Source organism: Lytechinus variegatus, chromosome 1, assembly GCF_018143015.1.
Source record: "Lytechinus variegatus isolate NC3 chromosome 1, Lvar_3.0, whole genome shotgun sequence".
NCBI lineage: Eukaryota > Metazoa > Echinodermata > Echinoidea > Temnopleuroida > Toxopneustidae > Lytechinus > Lytechinus variegatus.
The window spans coordinates 83,838,883-83,862,683 of record NC_054740.1 but is presented as its reverse complement, the minus strand read 5'-3'; the positions used below and the strand labels follow the sequence as shown (position 1 = coordinate 83,862,683).

Genomic DNA, 23,801 nt, shown 5'->3' with positions numbered 1-23,801 from the left:
ACAACCTTTTGCATGTGATGTCATAATCTCATAGCGCCCTCCCTCAGAGGATATAGGAATACATGTAAACATAGTTGTCAGAGATGTGCCAGCTGCGGATCACCAATGCATGCAAAGCAGTGACTTCAGCCTCTAAGATGGCTGTGCATTGATGTCAATGCCTTAGGTCTATTGGCACAAAAAATACCCAGAAATGCAATAAAGCTGAAATTCCTCTAATATAGTTAGCTCTAATAATGGTTTTAGTTAAATTAATTACAATGACATTAAGACAATCGGAAAAATTTGTATCTTTATCTTTGGAATTTTTTTTTGGGGGGGGTGGTGGGGAATTGCATAGATTTGCATGACTTATTGAAAAATAATATTTCAGAATCATCAATATCAACTTGCATTTTTGTAAATAACATGCCAGGTGACATGCTTGATGATTTATGATGCAGTCGCATGACTTGAACTTCTCTTTTGTTCTATTTGAAATCTTACAAGCAAAGAAAACTGCATGTAAATGTCCTGTTTGTCTTTCATTTTACAGGTGCAGAGAAGGTATTTGACATGAAGGTGGAGTTTGTCAAAGAGATGCCAGCTCTAATCTCAGAGATGATCGACAAGAATGACGACGAGTAGCCATCCATGCAGCTCCAAAAATAAGGAAAATGGAAAGAACAGAACAAACCGACCAATCAAATTACATGTTAATTTTTGTATTTTGTCCGACCAATCAGGAGCTGCCTTTCTCTTGTCACTGCTTTGTAGGATACAATGAAGAAGTCGCAAAGCATTGAGACGGATGTTATATTTGAATGAGTGACTGATCCTGTATGTATGTGAGTGAATGTGTGGGTGGGTGCATATATGAGTTCAAATGGAATGAGTTGTGTGTGAGAGAATTGTTAGTTTACGGGCTGGTCACACCTCGCCTATTTATTACAAAATCAAAGAAAAGCTTTTTGATCTCTTTCCAGAATAGGTGCTGGTGTCAAGAGAGCGTGAACCATTTTGCTACATGATCATCCAGTACCTTTTCTGAATTAAACAGTTTGCTTCATTCTGGTGATATGTGACCAGTCTTCATTAGTTTTCATGTTTATTCTTTGATGTAAAAGATTGAAAAAGAGAGTAAGCTTGTGTGTGAGCTTATGCAGAGAAATGGTTGTAACAACCACTAAATGTTACAGTTATCAAAATTATATTTTTGTGAAGTATGCCATAAAGATTGTGGGATATAATCGGCAGTGTTAAGGAAGATATATTGTTTTTAAGATAATTAAACGAATGGACCCATTCTGATGTATTTACATCCTCATTTGCTAGAATGAGTTTTTAGCTTTGAAGAATTGGATTAGGGAATTCTGTACAGGTGTTATGTTCAGGAGCTTGTGTTTTATCAGAGAGATATTATTTTTACGCCCTTCCATGGTGATTGATGGTGATTATAGTGATTCTATCCTCCTTTATATCTATGCATCTTGATGCAGTTGCAATCAGTGATTTGTGCGTCAAATTTACATCATATGTACATGTTCAATTCAGAGGGGGAAACCCCCTTGTTTATTTCAGTGGTATGCAATGTAAACCACTGGCAAACATGGTGGTTTTCCCCTGTTTTTAATGAAGTGCACTTACAGTCAATATTTGTATTTCATGTGATTTTGTTTTTGGTTCACTCACTCTGATGCAAATTCAATCAAAGCAAATCAAAGGGAAAAAATGAATGCTAAAAAAATGAAAATCTTTTCCATTCTAAGTCTACCATGATTATTGCAATTCATGTTTCATTTCCATCTTCCTGTAATAGGTAGAAGTATGACTTTTATATATTTCTTTGAAAAAACAAAGATAAAGTAATTATGTTTACTGACCATTTTGATGTGAGAATCAGAATGTGAATTATCTTTATACAAAAGTGTTGAATCAAAATCACTTCTTATGCTACTTAGACATCATGAAATATATGGAAATTTACATGTCGGTTCTCTGTAAAACATACGCATGAACGGAACACAATATGTCATATATGCCCAATATTCTGTATAAAGAATCTTTCCACTTTCCCACCCATTCTAAAATAAGTAATATGTAGTCTTCAATAGCTGTGAACATATAGCTGTAAACATATATGATTGATTATGTGGTTGATAACACTGTATGCATGTATGAATATCTGTGGAGAATAAAGTGGAATTTTTAGTGTGACACTGAATTGGTATTCATTGCATAAGCATTTTTGCTCATCAAATGGGAGAAAGTTTTATAATTCAAGAATAATACAGTAATCACCAAGTATCTGATATCTCCTCATTCATATGAAAATCTATTTTGAAATATCTGTGCTAGAGAGAAGAAAAATGGGATGGGTTTTGTCTGATTGGCAACCAATTACCTCACAAATCTTTTCAGGTATATGCAAAACAAGAACATTCACACTAAAAATTCTACCACTCTTCAAAATTACTGGTGCTATTTACGAGGAAGGAGAGTAGAATGACTAATCTATTTTTTTTTTTCATCGCTGCCTAGAAAATTTTCCACCCTCTTTCACCCACTTGCCCTCTCAGAAATCAGTGTTTCCCTCATATTGGCAATTGTAGGGCTAATGCTCTTTGAGAGGGAAAGGGGTCAAAGCAACAAATGCTATGAATCACTGCCATTTTATCTAAGATAGTCATTATCATTCTCTGATTTTAAAAAAGATATCTGTGTATACTGCCGTAATGTACATTCTCAGACATGAAACTGAGTTTCCTCAATATATGAATTTTGTAGGGGCTGTTTACATTGACCTCAGATTCATGGTCATTAAAGGCTGTCCTGGGTTCTGTTTCATAAAGACTTATTGTAATAGCAAATATTCATTTTATATAACAAATTACTATTAGCCAATCAGAATGAATGATTTTAATAGTCTTAAATGTTATTACAATAACATTTAAATCCATTGAAAAAATTCATGATAAAAATCATTTTCATATTAACAAATTTGTTATTATAAAGCCTTTTATGAAACGGACCCAAGATATCCTTCACAGGTAGGAGGGAACATGTCTTTTCTGCACAACATGTACAATGCAATGACTGTGTACATCATATGACTTTGAAAAAAAAGGAATGTATGTGTGAACAGGTCCATGCCATCTATCCAGCAATAACACTAAAGTATTTATGTCATCATAATGACTGAAACTGATTGAAAATGGCACAACTTTGTACAATTAACTATACAGTGCTATTTTCATGTTTGTAGACAAGACATCTTTCATGCTCTTGTAACCACATATTCTCAATTCTACCAATTTGGATCTACACTGCATTACAATATGACTTGCAATGCTCTGTGTTGTAATTTAAACAGCTATTTAACCCTGCGTATAATTGTATTCCTTGTGTTTCTGTTTCATGAATTAAACTCTTCAATGATAGATGATGATGTGGTTTGATTTAGGGCCTGTGTTTATGTCTTTGAAACTGATCAAAATTTTTATACAAAGTGATATTTTCCTCCATCTTTCTTCCTTTGCCTCTGTTATCATTTGAGTTAATTCTTAGCTCGGCACCGGCACTTAAACGTTTGTACAGAGTTAAAAATGTTGTTCTTCATTTTTTTTTTCAAATATTGAACTGAAATAACAAGTTGTAGATATGCGAGGAGTATTTTTATGATCATGTAAAGTGTGATAATTGTGTTCTTTTGGGGGTTGTATTATTATTGTTTGTTGATATATAATGAAAAAAATATGATTTTTTTACATACCCCATGTAAAGTTTACATGTTTCTACTTCATAGCATTTTCTCCCTTTTTTTTGCAAAGATAGCTAAGGCATGGTTTGTTCAAGAATAATTTTTATGAGCAAGATTAAAAGTTAGGGTGAACAATTGTGGTTTTAAAATTGAATTTGAGATGCAGATGTTTCAGTTTTCAACATTTAACTACATGCCTCCAGTACTAAGACGTAGGCTTAAAGCCTTATAAAAAAAATTATTATTTGTTATCAAAAGTTGTTTTTTTGCTTTCAAAGCTTGCTTGCCCTATGTGTTCAAAATATGTAATGATAATTAGGTTGGTAGATTCAAAATATGATTTATTTAATGATTGATTTTTTTTTAATCAAACAGGATAAGAGATTTTTTAGATGAAATCATAATTAATTTGTTTTTAAAGAAAATTCTAGGTTTCCCTACCTGTATTGTTGCTCAAAGTTACATTTGGCTGGTAAAAGAAAGCTCCACATTCTAGAACAATTTTTAGGGCAGGTTTTTTTTTCTTAATGACAGATTTATATGTATGACACAGTAAATGAAATTCAAAATATTTTGGTTCTATTGCTACATATATTATCATTTTATTTACTGATGTAACATGATACAGTATTTATAATAATAATTAATGTAAAGTAATAGACAGGTGAAGTTAAACATTTCTCTCAAATCCTGATATTTTTGCCTTTTATGTGCATAGTGAGACATATTAATAAAAAAAAAGGTAAATGATAATAATTTGTATACTGACCTGAAAACCCCCTCTGTGAAACTCTCTGAGAATTTACTAGGCAATGTTTTTCATATATAATATATATTATTATACAACTTGTACATGGTTTACATGTATTATCAAAGAGAACAAACATAAAAGATGTGCTATGGCATCATGTGTGAAAGAATGAGATATATATTTGCTTTTATTGCAGATATATAAAACCTTTTTTTGTTTATAGTTCATTATTCTGTAAAGAGTCGTCATTGTTGGAATGTTTTATGGGGTGGGGTGTGGGGATGGTCGACATGAAAGCTTGAAATTGCTTTTGAAATTAAATTGTTTCTTGAACCATGAGCCTATAAATTATTTGATTCAAGAACTTGTTTTTTCTTTTTCTTATCCCTTTCTCATTGTGTTATCAATTGGGGGATTAGCACAAATGGTCACCTATCTACGCAGCTGGTATGTACAGTTTGATATACCTACTGAAATTATTGAGACATAAAATTTAACAAAAATTGTCTTTTTACTCTCGAACTATTAAGTATCAAAGTGAGAATTTTACTTTTCTCTATTTTTTTTTCTTTCTTTCTCTCTCTTTTTAAGATATGATTTTGATATGTGAAATGCCTGTATTTATGATGTATCATAAAAGAAGCTTTAAAGAAAGGAAGCGACAGTTTAGACTAGTATTACAACATTCAGGACATGCAAGAGATAATTCTATTGAAGCTTGTACTTTCTTCCAAAAAAATGAATCCAGAATGCACGAAAGAAAATTATTTTAAAGAATTTTAAATTCTTAATGTCTTGACTGGAAGAGAGAGAGAGGTGAGCATATAAGTGTGTCAGCATTATGTTTCAATATAGTTGTATATAGCAAATAATTTGAAACACTCACTGAAGAAACAGAGAGGGGAATAAAAGTATGAAAACACAATAATGGTTAATATTCACCATGTATTCTTTGAAGGTTTTACAAACCATTGTCATTCGCCTATGGTGATTTATAGCTCTTAACAAAGCTAGGGAAATGATTTGTAAAACTCTTTGTAAAGTAAATCATGACATTTAGTGTGGTAAGCCATGTGATCATCAATTATTTCAATCACGTAAGCTGAAACAGACTGATATTTATACCACTGACGTGCAAAAGAAGTGGAAAATTCACACTATTTCAATAATTATTCAAGGATGTTTTAAAAGGCTCATGTTCCAACTGCGAATGAAGTTCACTCATGCATAACTTTTCAAACAGCTTTCTGAATTGTGATTGATAAAATTATTACACAAAAAATGCTTCACACTCCCATCTTATGTCATTGATTTGATATAAACTTATCATATGTGTATATTCACATAATATTTTTGCCCTTATTATCCCCTCATTTTGTCTCATTTTCTTCACTTGAGTATATATTTTGAAAGTATATTTTGAAATCCATTGTATGTAAAATGGCCATTTCATTCTTTGTTTTTGTAAATTATATATGTTCACTTTTTTGTATATCTAGTGAGTGTTGTTGTTTTTTGCGCGAAACACTCATGTAATGAATAGTCATTTGAATGTAGGGAGACAGTGTCCTTTTACGAAGGATAAATTGAGATTGTGTTTTTAAAAAAATATGTTCATATTTAAGACTGTTAATTCATGTAGGGATAGGAAGAGTGCTCTATTTTGTTGTTGAGAATTAAATAAGAATTGATTATGAACGAGAGAAGGGAACTCACTTTTAGAAGGTGAGGAATTAAGCTATGGATGTAACCAGCAAAAATTTACATTTTTGAACAATAAAAAAAATGAGGAAAAATTGTAACTTATATAAATTTGGCAGTTTCTTCTTTAATATTTGTGTGTGAGGTGAGTTAGGCTTTGTATGCATGTGTATGTAGTAATGTGATAGTCTTTCTCACTCGTGTGGAAAGATTAGACAAGAAAGTTTAAAAGAACTATTGTTTCCTTCTTAATAAATAAACTTGCCTCATGGACTATTTCCATTTTGTCAATTATACAATTACCAAAACAACATCCCAAATAAAAGTATTTCATTAAACAACTTAAAAGCTATACTTTATTTTTAAAAAAAAACACACACAAAATGGCCTGTAATCTGAAATCAAGTTAAATAGATGTAGTTGAATTGTTGATAGCTGATTGTGACACAAATCTTTGACAACACGGGTTCATTTTATCTGCTCAAATCATTCATTACTGTCTTGGAATGACTATCCACTATTAAAGCTTGGACAAAGAAGATGGTACATTTGAAGGAAATTTTAATGTAAACAGTTATCTCACATTTCAGCAAACCATAATTTTAGCACAAAGTTAAAATTGGGGTCGGTTTCATAAAACTTGTTATAATAACAAATCTACAATAGCAGTGAAAAGATACTGAAATCCTTCAATCTCATTGGCTTATAGTAAATTTGTTACAAAAATTGTGCATTTGCTAATATAACAAGTTTTTTTTATGAAATGGGAGTCTGGTCTTCACAATACTAACGTTATAAAGTTCCAAAGAGGTGATTTTAAGTTTTCCCTGATGCATTGTCCAGAATAAATTCACTGTCAGATCACAATGAAACAATCTAAGCTGCCTCTGTATATCCCTATGTTAGGTGATCTGATCCAAAGTGATTGAGAATATAATGATACTTGGCTTGGTGTATTCCAAGTTGATTGTAAACTCACATATTTCGTGATACACAATTTAGGCAAAAAATGTCATATTTCAATTGGCAGAATAAACTTGAGTACTACTGTAGTCCACACTAAACATATATCTGTAATATCAGTGTAAGGGGTTGGATAAAGAATGAATATAAACAAGGGGAGGAAATTGTGCAGGAGCGTGAGGCCGGGGGAGGGGGGGGTTAAATAAAACAGATTTATGCTGCAGTCACATTTCCCCTGCCATGCAGCGAGTAAAAAACAGCTGTTTTATTCATTTTTATTCAAACCACCTATTTGTAGTTGGTACTAAAAATATGAAATCGGCTGTTTTCAACTCGCCGTATAGGGAAATGTGACTGTTCAATTCATTTCAAACCCTTGTGAATAATTCCTGAGCAGAAATACTCTTTCTCATTTGGTAAGAGCCTCATAAATTTATTTTGTTATTTTGGGGGGCTACCACATCATACTCGGATATTTTTGTATGAAAATCGTGTTCATCTACCAGATTTATACTTCTCTTACAAAGCCAGAATATCGTTATTTAAAACAAACGCACGTGCGTGTACATAGGTTTACAATTCAATGGTTAGACCAACGCAAATTTTGTAATTTATTGAAATTATTCCTACTAATGCTTGGGGTTAAGAGAAGGGTCCAGAAATGCTTTCACCATCCACTCTTTCAACAAACATTAGTTGTCTACAACCATTAGATTTGCAGTCTATTAATGTTGCAAGTTACCTTTTAAAATGGTAATTACATTTAGAAGATAGTAATGACTATAGGCCTAGTATGGTTCGAAAGCGTGTGGGGTAAATTGTGGAAAACTTAAATGAATCAAAATATTTTGATAATGTCTGCGTCTACACATCTGTGGAGGCTGGTTCATCCGATTCGTGTGTGATAGTCACGAAAAATGTTAATCAATATTTCATTGAGTTGCATAATCAACTACGCCATCTACGATGGTCCCATGAAACCTACGCCGTGACAGATAGTTCAGTTCGTCGAAAATATACTTTCTATGACGATTGTGGTAAAAGATTATATGCTTCACTATCTTCCGTCAACTTAGATTTTTTTTTTAGTCGTTTCTTATCCCTTAAGACAAGTGCTCGATGTCTAGATCGATGAGGTAAAGTTATTGAGGCCAATTTTGAATGCAGTCTCGATGACAGCGTCTTGTTTTAAAGCTGAAATTCTTTGATTTTGGCAGGGAGACGGAATTCACATCTCCCTGGTTCCGTGCACTTTAAGTCGTCTCTAACAGGTAGACGACCATCAGGAGATGTTGTGGAAAAGATTCCTTCCATGGGGAGACGTACTAGTCGGGGTTCCGCAAGGAAAAGTTTTGGGTCCAACTTCTTAATTGTCAATAACTATCTTGCAGGTGTAAATTCGGAAGTCTAATCATGCTAAAGTTTATAGATGATGCAAAGTTATGTAAGTTCTGGTAGCAAAGATTTTTTGCACAACTCGTGAGCGATATTTGGAAGCTGGAGGGGTGGGCTGTGAACTGGTTGCTCCGTTTTTGCCATGTCCCTGACTTTAACACGGTTAAGTTTATTTTAATATAAGCAGAAAAAAATATTGAAATATACATGTTCATCTCTCTCTTCCTCACTTCCTCTCTCCCTCCCTCAACCACCCACCTCTCTCTTTACACACACACACACACACAGCCCTGATACACACACACACTCATTCACTCGCACATATTGTTTTCTCTCTCTCCACATCAGTCTCCTCTTTCGTTATTCCCTTGTCATGCTCGTTCACCTAATATTTCATTTTTAAACTCAAAACAAATTCCCGGCTCCGCACTTGCTGAATTCCCCTCTCAATGGCAGACCGCGCAGGGTTAGTCTGCAGGCACAGACCCTCGTTGGAACTTTGATTAACAAGTGTGCCTCCGCGCAAAGACTAGCGCATACAAAACTTGCTGTTCCTGAGCGTGATTAAGGCATTCGGTATATATACACAAGGCACGAGTAGGCTGCAATTCAGACCTTTATTCGAGTGAAGGGTTTGCCCAGCAGACTAGCTCAGGTTAGGCCTATATAATCAAAGGAACAAACAGACAAAATACATGCATTATTATGTATTAAGCATTTAGCCACTTACGTAATTATAAGGATAAGTCCGACATACACTAAGAATGTGTAATTGAGTTTATTTCAGAGAAAAATTTACAAACAGGTTCGTGTATTATTCATTAATCAATGCAAGTATCAACCATAATAGTGATTTGTGAAAACGTACATGTACATGCAAGTTCTTATAAAAAAAAATTAAAACGATTTTCCGACCTAACTCGTAAAAATACTGTCATTATATGTTCAATCAATATGATATTGGTGTAATTTCGAGCAAGATTTAACAGGTGTCAGTCAGGATGATGGATGAAGAAACCTCTTTATGGAGACCGAACATGTGTGAAAACCTGAAAATAAATGTACATGTATGTACTTCACTTTAGGAGGAAAACCTATCTTCTATTTTCCGAAAAATCCACAGATATCAGTTAAATAATAATTCTTGTCACTGCTATATAAAGAATCATTTTAAGCACGATAAAAATTAACATCAACCACATACACAATGTAAATATAATCACTTATATACACACTGTATGTCATAAATCCACACCTTTATATGAAGAATAAAGTCCACTTTTTTGCAAAATAGCTCTACAAAATGCAGCAATCGGTAAAGGCAGCATTAAACATAATCTTAAGTTGTTTGAAATAGAAAAAAAATCCAAAAACCAACCCCATATTTCTTGTGTTATCTGCAGCAACCGGTGTGTTGGCTCAGTTGGTAGAGCGTCCGTCTCACAACCGGGAGGTCGGGGGTTCAAACCCCGGCCGCGTCAAACCAAAAGACTTTAAAAGATGGGAGTTGCTCCTACACTGTTTGGCGTTCAACGATGAAAGGGATAGAGCCTCGTCGATCTGGCGCTTCACAGGTCATTATCATTTCTTGGTTCCATAAAATTATGATGTGGTATAATATCCCCCCCCCCCTCTCTCTCTCTCTCTCTCTCTTCCCTTTTCACCAATACCTGATTGATTGTGTAATTCAGGAATACATTTATATTTTATATGAATTTTCCAATATAGGAATAGATAAGAAGATGTCAATTCCGGATGGGAAAAATGTCAAGGGTAATCGATATTCTAATGTATGCAGAATGTTTCTATTTACCAAAATCTTCAGGAAAAAAAATCAATAATCCAAGTAGATTGTACATGCTGCAACCTTTATTGATTTTTATAAGCTAATGATCGATCACTCTTGCCTTGCCCGAGATTTAGAGTGAAATGTGTCCAAATATTACTGTCAAATCTTTACATCATGCAGCGAAAACACACTGTAACCGATCGCGACCAGGTTTTCCGTATTACTTATTTATTCTCTAAAAAGTTATTATATACCAACATCTCAAGGTTTTTTCATAAATATTTATATTTTGAGGCTGTTGTGACTGACATATCAAGCGCATAGAAATCGAATCAATCACGTTATTGATTTAGAATGAAAATTCACATTATTTATTACTCTATTCGACGGAGTAGTCTGGTGATTCTCAGATACTGCATGGTAATATACCCTTGGAAGAAAACAGACGCTGTTGTATTTAGTACAGGTAACCTTAAAAATATACATTTCTCATTAGGACTAAGTATAAACAAGGTCTGATAACCTGACATTCAATTTACAAATCAATAAAATATCAGTGATCTTCGTAAAATGTACACCTCATTAAATATTCATTGATACTATAGTGCATCGTGTCCCTGAAAAATATATCAACAATAATAATAATGTGCTCATTCATATATTTACACTTGACAAGCCAAGCACAATTGATTTCGAGGTGACACCTTACTTTCAAACTTAAAATTGGGTCAACAAATTTCCGTGGGTTTGAATAATTATGCTTGTTGTACTTTGCGGTGAATGATTATTGTGAAATCTTAAATGATTTAATCTAACGAACAACCACAGGGGCCGCGGAACGGTTTTCAAAGTGGGGGGGCTGACCATGCTAAAAATCACAATCATATGGTCAATTTTACGTTTTTGTACACGATTTTGGAAAAAAGTGGGGGGGGAGGCTGAAGCCCCCCAGCCCCCCCCCCCCGGTTCCGCGGCCCCTGAACCAAAAGAAGCCAGACGCTAAAACATCAGGGCGTATGCATGACAGGATATGCTTTACCAATTATTATTTCTTTACATTGTAAATACTTAATATGGCTTTGACCCAGTAAATAACATCGCATTGATCGATCTGTTTGATAAGTCAGAAAAAAATCTAGTCACCAGCAGGATTTGACCCTTTCATGATTGCCAGTAAGCGACTGTACCACCAGGCCATCGCTGGTCCATGACACAGTTACGATGAAATAAGAATAAAGCCCTCAGTTCCTCTGATTTAATCTGACATCCATTCTTATATTAGTCCGCCATGGACAATGAAATTGAATGTTATAGGCTTGCTGAGAAAGTTTCATTACATTGCAAATACTTATGGTTTTAACCCAGTAAATAATTGATCTATCTATTTGATAAGTCAGAAAACAAATTATCATTTTGTTATTCAATTTTCAACTCAAACGACTGCCAACGTCATAGTTGTATACGGAAAATTAGATGAAGACATGAGAAAGAATGTACAATTTTAGCCATAACCTGACTCACAATTAATCAACATTTAGTTACATGGACAGTTTGCTTTGCGAAACGTCAGGTGAATAATATCAAGAAACTCCTTTATAATATCACCCACATCCTACCACGGTTCAAGGTCTACGGTGGTGCGAAGAATCAAACCAAACTATGATTATTTTCCATACGGTTAATATGAATGTCATTCATATGATAATCAAGCAGTGCCTTGTGTCTGACTGACCGGTCCAACTGAATTAGACGTGGCCAGTGGGCCCGAAACTCGACCCATGAAGATATTTCTGATAGCCGCCCTGAAGTGTGGGTGCTTGGTGCCGTAGATTATTGGGTTCATGCAAACGTTGAACAAAAGGAAACCTTGACCTAAAGGTGTACCATCGGGCCCAAAGCGGTTGAGGACACAGATGCCATATGGAACAACGCATAGGAGGAACCCAACGACTACATAGAAAGTGTTCTTGGTGATTCGGGTCTCAAGGTCGTTGCCTTTCTTGGCTGGTGGTTTATTGGTGGCAGCGGTGGGATTCTGCAGGGAGAAGACATATAAGAAGTCTGAGAAGTTGAAGATTAAAAAAATACGGGCATAGTCATGTTGATCAAGACTAGAAATCCAAAAGGCAAGCTGTAAATCTTGCCTTCACCTGAAAATATCCTATACTTCCAGAAGTGTAATTATGTTAAAGAGTGGTACCATTATTTTGATTTGGTAAAAACAAATTGATTAATTGATTTCATGCCAATGTGGGTCATACATTTTATAAGCAAAAACTTTTTTTAAGGAACTCGGCATTCTGACATGCTCCAATGTCAGAAACGTCTCACATACCCGTGGTAGACGCGAATAGTGTTAAAGATTTAGGGACCGAAGGAGTATTTGGTACTGCTACCACCATCTAATATTCACGGTAGTGCACAAGTATGACAAGTCCAAATAGGTAGGATACTAATGATTATACCTTTGTTTTATTTTCATGAGCTGCTTTGGATTGGTCTCCGGCACCACCTGCGTTGTTCTCACTAAAACGTTCGCTACTTTTAGTGCCTTCCTTGATTTGCTTCTCGGTTAATCCTGGGTCTTGAACAGTCGAACTTACGGTAGCTACCGCATTGTTCTGCTGCTGTTGCTGCTGCTTCTGATGCCCCGAAGACCATGCATTCTGCTTCCGTACGTGCAGTCGGACATGAACATAGATGCGGAGGTATACGCATAACACGATGAACAACGGGATGCATGTTAAGAAGGTACCAGCTATGTAGGTGTGGAGGAGATTCTCCGTTCCGTCTGGCCGGTCTTCGATGTCACTGCAGAGATGAGGACCGTCATCATAGCCGAGTTCCGTGGCACCAATGGCATAAGGTACTATGATGACGGTGAAAGGAATTAACCACGTGACCATGAGAATAATGGCAGTGTTAGCACGGCTGTATATCTGATGAGAAAATTGGAAAGTCAAGAATTATTAGATTGCAATAATCATGCAAGTCCACTATTATATACATTCCAAAACTTCCAAACTTCCAAAAACAAAACTTCTGATTTTTTTTTAAACATCATTCCATCCAGGCAAAATGATGGCTGTGAGAACTGAAGGTTGTGCAGAAAATCTTTTTTTGTGCAGGAGAGTGAGAGGATTTTCTCTTATTATCCACACGTTTCTGAAAGAGCATACAGAGAGAATGTGATGACTATTGAAGGGTAATTCATTCGAAGAAACTTTTAATAATACATTACCTTTCTGTAAGTTTCACTGGAAGTTGTGATTAGGATCATTCGGTTGAATCCGATAGCAACCAAATGCCACACACTGCTACCGCTACAGGTGAATCTGACAATAGCCACCAATATACAGCTCTCATCCGATAGTGGCCATCCTTGAGGCGATACCAACCCGACAATCAGCCAGGGAATTGTTAAGCTCAAAAGGATATCGCTGCAGGCAAGGCTTGTGAGATACACGTTGGTAATTGTCCGCAGCTTTGGGTACAAGACGACGGCAAGAACGACAAGAGAGTTTCCGAAGAATCCCAAGACTGCAATTGTGCCTAGGAATCCCGCCAGACCCTTCCTCGGACCTAGGTTGTCCTCCTCCTCATCTTCCGGCATGGAAGAAGTGTTTGATAGATCGATCATGGTAGACTAGACTCTTCTTAAGTAAACAATCTGTGAAGTATTCAAAGTGAAGAAGCATGTTCATCATCTAAAATACATGATCGGCTCGTAAACATCTGTTCATTGGAGAAAGAATATTCTACAAAGATATTTTGGGCCTATAGTTTGTTACGATTGCACTGATTCTGTGATGTTTTGTCCAAACATTGTCATTATGCATGGACGGTGCGCTATGTCCATGATTGGTGTTCAGAGGTGATTTTGCATCGAGTACGCAAACTAGTGTATGATGAACGACATATTCCCATTAAAAATATTTGCTGTCACTTTCGAAGGGGGGGGGGTCGCCACTGATTTACTCCACCCTTGATCGAATGACACCAGTATCAAAGTTTTGAAATAAAAGATGAGAGATTTTTGCTACTTCGTATTTAAGACGATTGCTTTCGTTAAGAGTAAATTGGAAGTCGACACCAACTTTCGGTTGTCACAAAAGACAAAATTGTTCATTTAATTAGAGAAATATGTCTCATAATGAAGTATTGTATTCACTGCTACAGTTGCATTCTCTTTCCCCCAAACTTGCGTATACGGATGGGGGAGGGGTCACCCTCGAAAGACCGATGAAATCAAAGAAAAAATGGATGAAATATGATATGTTTTATACTGTATCAAAATCGTTCACACAATTGGGATTTCATTTTTAAAAAGGCAAAATCATCACTGGCTCGCGAACTTTTAGATATTTTCCCCATAAGCCGAATACCACCTAAAAACTTTTGGTTTATTACGCCACCGCTCTCTGCATTCAAACCAACACTCCCGCCCATAGTGACAAAGTAATTGCACACAGATATTTATTACATTTTCTATTGTGTATTTTGAAGGAATGCATTTTGTGATTAATTCCTGTCCAACGGAACACTATACAACAATGCGTTGCAAGAAATGTACGGGAGGTAAGCCTTTCAGTAATAGAGACAATTAGAGCCTTATACAGGTATGTAATGACTTGATTGAGTTCGTACCTATTTCCTAATTATGTTAATATAGAACGATACACATCAGACCGATGTCAAAATGAATCAACGCATTTAGAGTGTGCCTAAAAATGGATTATGGCAATTACCCCAAATGAAATTATGTTTCAATAGAACTCATATTGCTCAATGTGGACAAACGATGGAGCTGGCATGTGTCCAGGTCCGGCGGAGCGAAATTGAAAGTGGGGGGGGGGGCACAGGGGAAAAGGGGCACATTTTTTATCGAAAGGGGCACTATCTTAAAACAAAGAAAACAAATGACTTATTTACAGTGGCGTAATGAGCCAAAAAATTGAGGCAGCTAGATATATCATATTACATTAAATTTATAAGTTGCGAGAAAGCCATTTTATAACGAAAATCCAATTTTATGATAGAAAATAATATCATATTTCATCCATATCTCTTTCTTTTTCTTGGTCGTGATTTTTTTTGGAGGGGAGAGGGCAAGAGACCCCCAAGGCCCCCCATCTGTACGTCACTGCTTATCTAACCCACTCCTATGAGTCATGTAACTTAAGGCACGTACGATTATTACAATTTTTTCCTTCATAAGTAGTAACATATAGAAATTAGAATCTTGTTTTCTTATTCTAAAGAGGCACTCGTTAACACATAAAACGGGTCCTTCTCAGGTGAAAGGGGTACAGAACACGTTTGTGTGTGTTTTTTCTTGCGTGAGCAGTGCACCTTTTCAGTGCTTCAAAAAGTGTGGGGGCACTGTGCCCCCTGCCACCCCCATGGTCGCCACCCATGCTGAGTCATTAGCACTTTCATGCCCACATTCTGACTGCATGTACATCTTTAGAGTCCGAAGAAAAATTATATTGAAAAATACATTATAACTTTTTTTAAAAACATTATTAAAATGTTCGAATTATCTCTACGCTTACATTTCCTATATCATGAAAGACAGATTTCAGGCAACTGACTTGAAAGACATTCACAGAGAAGACTTTGAGAAGTCTCCAATCATTTAAAAGTAAAATAAAGGGCCCAAATTAATCGTGATCGTGCAGTTTTTATCATACTAATTGCTAGTCTGTTTCACGCTATTGGTTTTCCTTGTTTTAATCATCTATCTTGACCTATCAGTTTGAAACCTATTATCAAAATCGGTTTATTTTAACAACCATTTACCTTTGTCGAAATAAAAACAATAGACAGTTCTCAAAACAAATATTGTCAGGGCCCATTTATTCCGTATAAAGTTTATAGGTGCTTATTTTACCTGAAAAGCTAGGAAAACATGAATGCTCGTAAAACAATTACATAAAGAATTAATTATCTTATACCAATAGGTATTACTCATTGAATTGGTTTGATTTCAAGGCCTATTATTTAGACCACAAGTCTACCCAATTATATTTTCCGGGTTAAAAAAAATCAAGAAAGATAACTAAAGTAAAATGATTGGAATGCCGGGTTCTCTGTGGTCAAGGTCATTCGTATATATGTCAATCATGTAGACATATGAATACATATGGAGCGTTGTGGCCCAGTGGATAAGTCTCCGGACTTTGAAACAGGGGGTTGTGGGTTCGAATCCCAGCCATGGCGTAATTTCCTTCAGCAAGAAATTAATCCACATTGTGCTGCACTCAACCCAGGTGAGGTGAATTGGTACCTGGCAGGAATTTATTCCTTGAAATGCGTGTGCGCTGTAATCATAGTAATTACGGCAGCCAAGCTACAGCTGGGGTAATAATATCCAAGTCCTTTGGAAGCGCATAGAGACATTATTCATAATTGTGATATGCGCTATACAAGAACTGTTTTTTATTTTTATTTACTACTTCCTCTTATCATGGACCATGCTTTTATCAACGACATTGAATCATATTGAAATGGCTTGCTTTGAATCACTTTCCATTCAGTGATGGTGAATCCGGGATAATTGATATGAAATATGAGAAATGATGAGATATATTGAATATCACTTCCGGATCATGAGCTCCCTTTTGCTTCTCACCCCCCCCCCCTTATCAATACGCTTCTATTGCATATTAATGTTAGTATATTCATGATATTTGTAATAAGAGCACAATTCCAAAGACCTTATAATATATAAGGTCTTTGGAAACGTGCCTTTATTACAAATATGCAATAGAAGCGTATTGATAAGGGGGGTGAGAAGCAAAAGGGAGCTCGATGGCGAGACACCCCCTCCCCGTACCTTTTTTTTTAATGCAGAGATTAAGCCTGGTAATATATTTCATAGTCCTCCTACACACCCATAATTCGGAATTTATATTCAATCTGAGTCTGATTTTGATGACCTATAATCAGGGGTTTGAAACTCGAACATCGCACGTACTTTTATTCCCTGCGCATTCACGATTTCGGATGGTGACGAGGTCGGTCTCAGATCTTAATGATTTATACACGTCTGTGAAAACACAACACACTCGCACCCAATCCACGCGCATACATGTACACTCTGTGCCATCACCAACTAAATCGGTCAGATATATGGGATTAAAATAAAGGATAGGAAATTGCTTATCGCCCCCCCCCCTTATTCGACAAATATGCCACTGATTTTACTGTAACCGGGGATACCAGCATTATCAGATCGATATCCATTATAGTGACAAATCCCTATGTACGGACGATGACGTTCACATCACTGATAGCTACTGTCAAATGGCTGCTCTCATTAACTGGGATTTTGAAAATAAAAGAAAGAAGCGATAAAGGGTTTTTATTCCATAATATCATACTTTTCGCCGTCAACATGATCGCTTTTTCAAAACGTTGGACGGGTTTGACTACAGCGACTGTGTTTAAGAAAACTAACATGATAAAAACAAAAACAAATTTTCAAATTCTTCAAAGTTGTCAATGTTAGGTGTAGGCAATGACATCGATGCTCTGATTTTAGTGAATTTTTTCCTTATACAGTGAACTTCTTCATATTTTCTCAGGTCGATGATGAATAATTCCGAATACTATTTATAAACATAAGAGTTAAAGAGTTATTTGATGATATTCCATTCCCGTTTTGTATGATTCGAATTCCTGTTTATTTCATTTCCAACAAGAAATCAAATGACATAGAAAAAAATAGTGTATCAGAGGGTATATATGGAAATCATGCAAACAATGTAAATTGACATATACACTGCAATGAATATTGCGTAACATTTTTACCACCACGAGGGTAATTATGTGTCCAACCAATTTGGGGCAGTATTTTGCCCAATGCGGGAAGCATATCGTCAAAGTAAAGTTAAAAATTAAGCAGCAATTACTTTAGAATGGGCAAAATTTTCATCACACTGGATGAATAAAAATGCCCCAAAGAAATCATGCTCAATGTTGGTTGGACACATAAGTACCCTCATTTACCCAATATTTTTAGAGTGTATATATATTAATATTTTTTCTTGATCATCTTAATGTTACTTAATGTTACTTCACTCGGATAATTTCAAAACTATTTTCTATTTTTCTTTCTATAAATATCATTTTTGAATCCATATGACCCTTAATCTATTTCTTAGAGTGTATAGATATTGAATTTAAGATCAAACTCATGTAATAACACATACTTCCGTCATAGGTTTGAGAACAAGACGGGCCTTATATAAACATTGCATTTTCTTTTTACAACAGAAACAGAAACATGATATGATAAATTGTTAAATATATATATCTTTATTTATTTATATACACACATATATATTCGTTCTGACCTTCTTTTAAACCAAACTTGAACGATGATTATGGTAAATGCCTATTTTTTTTCTTGTGAGATTAGCAATGAAATCGGTCAAATCATAAATCAATCTTCATTAATAACTGCAATTAACAGTAAGCCGAATAGAGTGGGGGATTGACAACGTCGGCTTGTACAGTGTATTTACCAAAAAACAAATGGAGCCCCATGTAAAGGTTGTAATTAATCATACATCCGGAACTTATCGAGATTTAAATGCACTTTAGTTGTTTACACATTGCATCGTCCTCCTATTATATGGAATTAAAATAAACCATCCTAAAACCTGCATGAATTTTTCACAAAAGGAAGGGTTTTTTTCATATCACAACGCAGAACGCTTTCTGAAACATAGATACATACATAAACATGTATTGTCAAACTCTTTTCATGACAATGAAGTCTTTGTCGAGGGTTGGTAAATCGAAACGACAGTTTCGTACGGGACTCTGGACAAGCGACATATATATTTGCAAATTTTTCGCCAGCTTTGAAACGAAGGAAGAAACTGCTTTTCCGATTCACCAATTTCGACAAAGGCCTCCCAGCTTGATTTGCATTCTCAATGCATTTGCTGTGTTTAAAGATTCGCTCTGTCTCGCGATGCAAAAAAATCACCATTGTATACTGTTATCCAAACATTTGAAGTCGACTAAAATTACCTTAAAATGCGGAACCGTCAGATATTTCTAAAAGGGAAAATTAAAATAATGATTGCATCAGTGGGATAAACTCTATACAATGTGGCGCGCCGGAACACTTTCAGTTTTGGGGGGGCAAAATCCCGAAGGGGGCACAATATATTTGACAGCGTGAGATACCGAAGCGATCGTGCGGGAGAGAGGGTTGTAAGGACTTTGTGTAAAAATAGAGTATAAAAGTTGCTTTTCTAAGAGAATTCAAAAATAAATTTCTTGAGAATTATTAAACATAGAATTCACTACGAAGGACTATACTCAGAGTTTATGAGAACCTATAAAATCTACGCGCAAAATGTGGTTTTTGTGTCTGATCAATTAAATTACGTAATACGCTAATATTGACTCAAAATACCAGAAATTTTTCAGCATTATCCTTTCAGAAATATTATTTATGAACATTTACATACACGGACGACGCGAGAGAGCACAATTATCATAAGTTTCAAGGAGTGTATTAAGCAGAAGAAGCGTAACAACAGAAACAACATACATTCTAATGAATGTCTTTTCAAATTCAAAATGTCATACTGTTCTGACGTGGCAGACGTCGATAAGCACTTATATCCCCACTTTATGCAAATCATTTCTGAACTCAGAATTGGAGATAGTCAGTCCCTGATTATCCATGCATAGGCAAAACGTTTCATATTCTGTAACTGGAGGAAAAAATAAATATGACCTGCTTAATTATTGTCTAACAATTTTAAACTTTTCTGAAAATTTATAACATTACTCGATTTATGTGTTTCCTTTGGCATGTTTTGTATGGCTGGGAAGCACTTTTGGATGACCCCTTCAAAATCTTCTTTTTTCTTTACATATTTTCTGGGGAAAATGTGACCATAACTAGGAAATGATGAATATCAAATTCCAGGAAATATTCATTAGTAAATAATCATGAATAAACATAACAAACTACGGCAGTTAATAATGTACATTATTTAGAAGAAAACAATTACATTCCAATAGCGAATATGGTTGTCGGAACACCAAGTGGAGTTTTCGAAAAAGTGGATAGAGGAAGAAGTGAAATTGATAGGAGGAAGTGGACAGTTGATAGTCGAGTAAGTTTTTGTTCAAAAAATGAGCGTAGTCCTGATAAAGACAGTAAACCAGAAAAGGTCGAAGACTTGAAGAGGCTTGATTAGTTGATAGATGAGTACTCCATTCGCCGACTCAAGCTAGCATCTTCTCATTTATCCAATAAGCAACTACTCAAGCCTCATATAACTTTAAACTTTTCGGTTTTACAGCTATTTTCCGATTCCATATATATGTTGCTCGAGTAACTATAGCGTTCACGCGCGTTAGTGATATCGGGTCCGGGGAGCATTTCATGAAAGGACTTGTCGGACGTTTTATCCGACAGTTGCTATGGTAACAATGCTTCTCAACCAATCAGAATATAGGAGACGAAAGTTGTCAGATCTGACAATTTGTCAGACGAAAATATTGATGAAACACCACCCCGGTCTGAGCGTTTCTGGGCGACCGCGCGTTTGTTAGCCGACACAGCATTGGTGAACCACTTTCAATTTGCCATTAGGTTTTAGTCTGAAATGTATTCATTAAAAGGTTACACGTTATCACACTGTAATAAGATGGAAAAGGCGCTTATCAAAGGTATGTTTCACAGAGGGACATATTCGTCAAAAGACATAAGGCTTACTATGATGTGTATTTGCCCCGTCAGGGGCGAAATTTTTTCATTTTTGACAATGGAAATGGCAATTCTTAGGCAGGAAAGTGCCTTCATCGTTTACTTTTGTCCTTAAATAATATGATTTTTTTTACTTTTAGGGGGGCACATTGGGGGGGGGCAAAATCTCGTTTTGCCCCCCAAAAATTTTCGTTGGGGGGGCAAGTGCCCCCCCTGCCTCCCGCTTCCGGCGCCCTTGACTCTATATACACTCTAAGATCACAAATGGCGAAAAGGGTGGAAAAGGTCCAAGGGGTGACAGCATTTTCCATGCTTGTTAAAAACTCTGTGTCGCGGATGTCACTCTCCGGCCCATTTTAAGGTTCATTTACCCCCTTCCACATTTTCTTTTTTTGGAGTGTACTTCCAGATTAAGTAAAAGTTTACAAAATTTTGGGTAGAAAGGGAACAAGCATGTTTGCTGTGTTAATTTCCCCCATTTGGGGCAAAAGGCAATTTTAAAGGGTAAATTTAAACGCAACATTGCGTAAAATTTACAAATTATTTGGTATCATGTTACTCAGCCAGCATACATGTTTTACCCAATATTGGGAAAACTGTTTTAAGAGTGTAACATTATATTATGACTTATAGGGTTGCCAATCGAAATGAACTCCTGGGTGAATTAGACAAAGATGACTTCATATCTAATGCTGATACCAGTGGCGTACCGTGGGTCACGGCATTGGGGGGCACCAGCAAAAATTTTGAGCCACTTAGGGAGCGCGCGAAGCGCGCTCAGTTGCCAGGTATACTGACCTAATAGAGACATTTTAAGGACATGCAGTGACATTAAACGAATATGTATCTCACTGATTAAATAATGCGAGCACGAAGCGCGAGCTGAAAATTTGTGATATTTAGACCTAAAAAGAGCTGAAAATTTGTGATATTTAGACCTAAAAAGGGACATTATAAGCAATTTGTTTGTAATCATAATACGTACCTCTCGCTAAACAATGCGAGCGCGAAGCGCGAGCTGAAATTTTTGTGTATATTGCCCCAAACAGGGATATTTTAAGGGCTATATTTTAGGAATCCATTAAGAGTATACATATCTCATCATAGTCATTTAATGCTATAATGCTATCCTTTGCTGATTTTGTTAGAATTACATCTAAACACATGAAGCACATTTTGTTGTCATAGTCATACGCATCTCACTAATAAAAAAAATACTGCGAGCGCGAAGCGCGAGCTGAAAATTTAAGAAATTCAGACCTGAAGAGGCTTGTTTCCAGGGATTCACTAAGATCGTCCGTATTTCACTTACCAAATGATGCGAGCGCGAAGCGCGAGCTGAAAATTTTTCATATTGAGATCAGAAAAGTTAACATTTTAAGGACTGATTTTAGGAATTTATGAAGAGCAGACATCTCACCAATCAACTAATGTGAACGTTAGCACGGACAGGAAATGTTTTATATTAAGACCTTAAAATAGGGCAATCACTTTAAGTGGTCATGAAAAGAAGCAAATGTCACTACATAAAACAATAACTCGAATTGCGAGGAAATATATTTGGTGTACAGAACGGGAGGTTTTAGTACAAAAGGGCTATAGATCTCGTTAAACAGTCTATGCGAGCACCACGAACAGTGACACAGGCCCTGAGCAAATAATGTTTCATAAAGTGATGAAAAATGCTTTTTTGTGATATAACATTACATAATGTAATTTAACATATTATAATGAACAATAATTTCTTCTTTCCCCACTACGTTTCTTTTCCTTTCTCCCTCTTTTTTCTCCTTTTCCCCGTTTTTTTTTTTTTTTTTTTTTTTTTTTGGGCCAGCCGATTGGGGGGGCACGTGCCCCCCATGCCCCCCCGTAGTTACGCCACTGGCTGATACAAGTGAAGTATTACATCTTTCATCCACCGCCAAACTATTTAAAAAAAATATAAGCCATAACATATTATTCACGGGGACTGGAAAGGTATACAAATATTTTTTAAAGAGGGCTACTGTACCTAAGGTTTTAAGGTTTTGTTGTGTGTTTTTTTCTTCCGATTAGATAATGACCTTAATGGGAAAACTATTCCTGAAACAAAACTACAATTTCCTCCATTTTTACATCGACGGTACAATTCGATATTTCTTTATATTGAAATAGGGGACAGTGCGACTGGCAAATGCGCATGTATGACGTGATAGACGCATTCTAAAACAGAAATAATGGAATATCATAATTACTCAACATTAAATAGTGAATTATATATAGGACTACTTATCATGGTAATTCTACAATAACAACTGAGTACTTACCCTATCCCAATATGTAGTGAGTAACTATGATCATCTCAAAATAGGATCGAATAGGAACGAATTCTAACACTCTACCAACATCATCTTGACCACATTGCCTATTGAAATCAACTTCATGAATGACAAACATCGACCGGGAAGTGATAGTAATATCAGACTAATACTTCGAACAAGCCCCTCCTCCAATTCGATTCTGAAACTATCACTTTCGTGGAAATGATGGATATATTTATTTGCATATAGACTTCAGTTTTTAGTTAACAATAATCGAATGTATGGGTAGAAAAAAATAACGCATGCGCACCGTGTCTCTTCTTTTCATTTTCATTCGCAAAATGAATATATACACCTATACATTCTTTGTCAGGTTGATGAAAATTGATCACTGTCGTCATAGAAACACAACTTGCGCA

The 23,801-nt window shown here is 35.8% G+C and overlaps 2 protein-coding genes across 3 annotated transcripts in view; one reads left to right on the top strand and one right to left on the bottom strand.

Annotated features, from left to right (window-relative positions):
- LOC121425710 (retinoic acid receptor alpha-A-like) overlaps window positions 1-6,288 on the top strand; it is a 73,899-nt gene extending 67,611 nt beyond the window's left edge. For both annotated transcript variants that reach the window (XM_041621888.1, XM_041621882.1), the window contains exon 9: window positions 536-6,288. In XM_041621888.1, coding sequence (XP_041477822.1) covers window positions 536-627 — 92 coding nt within the window. In that variant the 3' untranslated portion in view covers window positions 628-6,288. The remainder of the gene's footprint in view (window positions 1-535) is intronic.
- Window positions 6,289-11,322: 5,034 nt separating this feature from the next.
- Window positions 11,323-23,503, bottom strand: LOC121425700 (beta-3 adrenergic receptor-like). Its single transcript, XM_041621873.1, has 4 exons — window positions 23,389-23,503; window positions 13,580-14,008; window positions 12,804-13,277; window positions 11,323-12,373 (listed from the first exon to the last, which is right to left on the bottom strand). Exons 2-4 carry the CDS (start codon window positions 13,976-13,978, stop codon window positions 12,044-12,046), a joined length of 1,203 nt encoding a protein of 400 aa, XP_041477807.1. The 5' UTR covers window positions 13,979-14,008; window positions 23,389-23,503; the 3' UTR covers window positions 11,323-12,043.
- Between the last annotated feature and the right edge of the window lie 298 nt (window positions 23,504-23,801).

Excerpts from the sequence above, each read along its gene's own strand:
- LOC121425700 (XM_041621873.1), bottom strand. The coding sequence starts at position 13,978 with ATGATCGATCTATCAAACACTTCTTCCATGCCGGAAGATGAGGAGGAG. Across the intron at positions 13,278-13,579 it reads CCAGTGAAACTTACAGAAAG|ATATACAGCCGTGCTAACAC; the intron begins GTAATGTATTAT and ends TTTTCTCATCAG. Across the intron at positions 12,374-12,803 it reads CTCATGAAAATAAAACAAAG|AATCCCACCGCTGCCACCAA; the intron begins GTATAATCATTA and ends TTCTCCCTGCAG.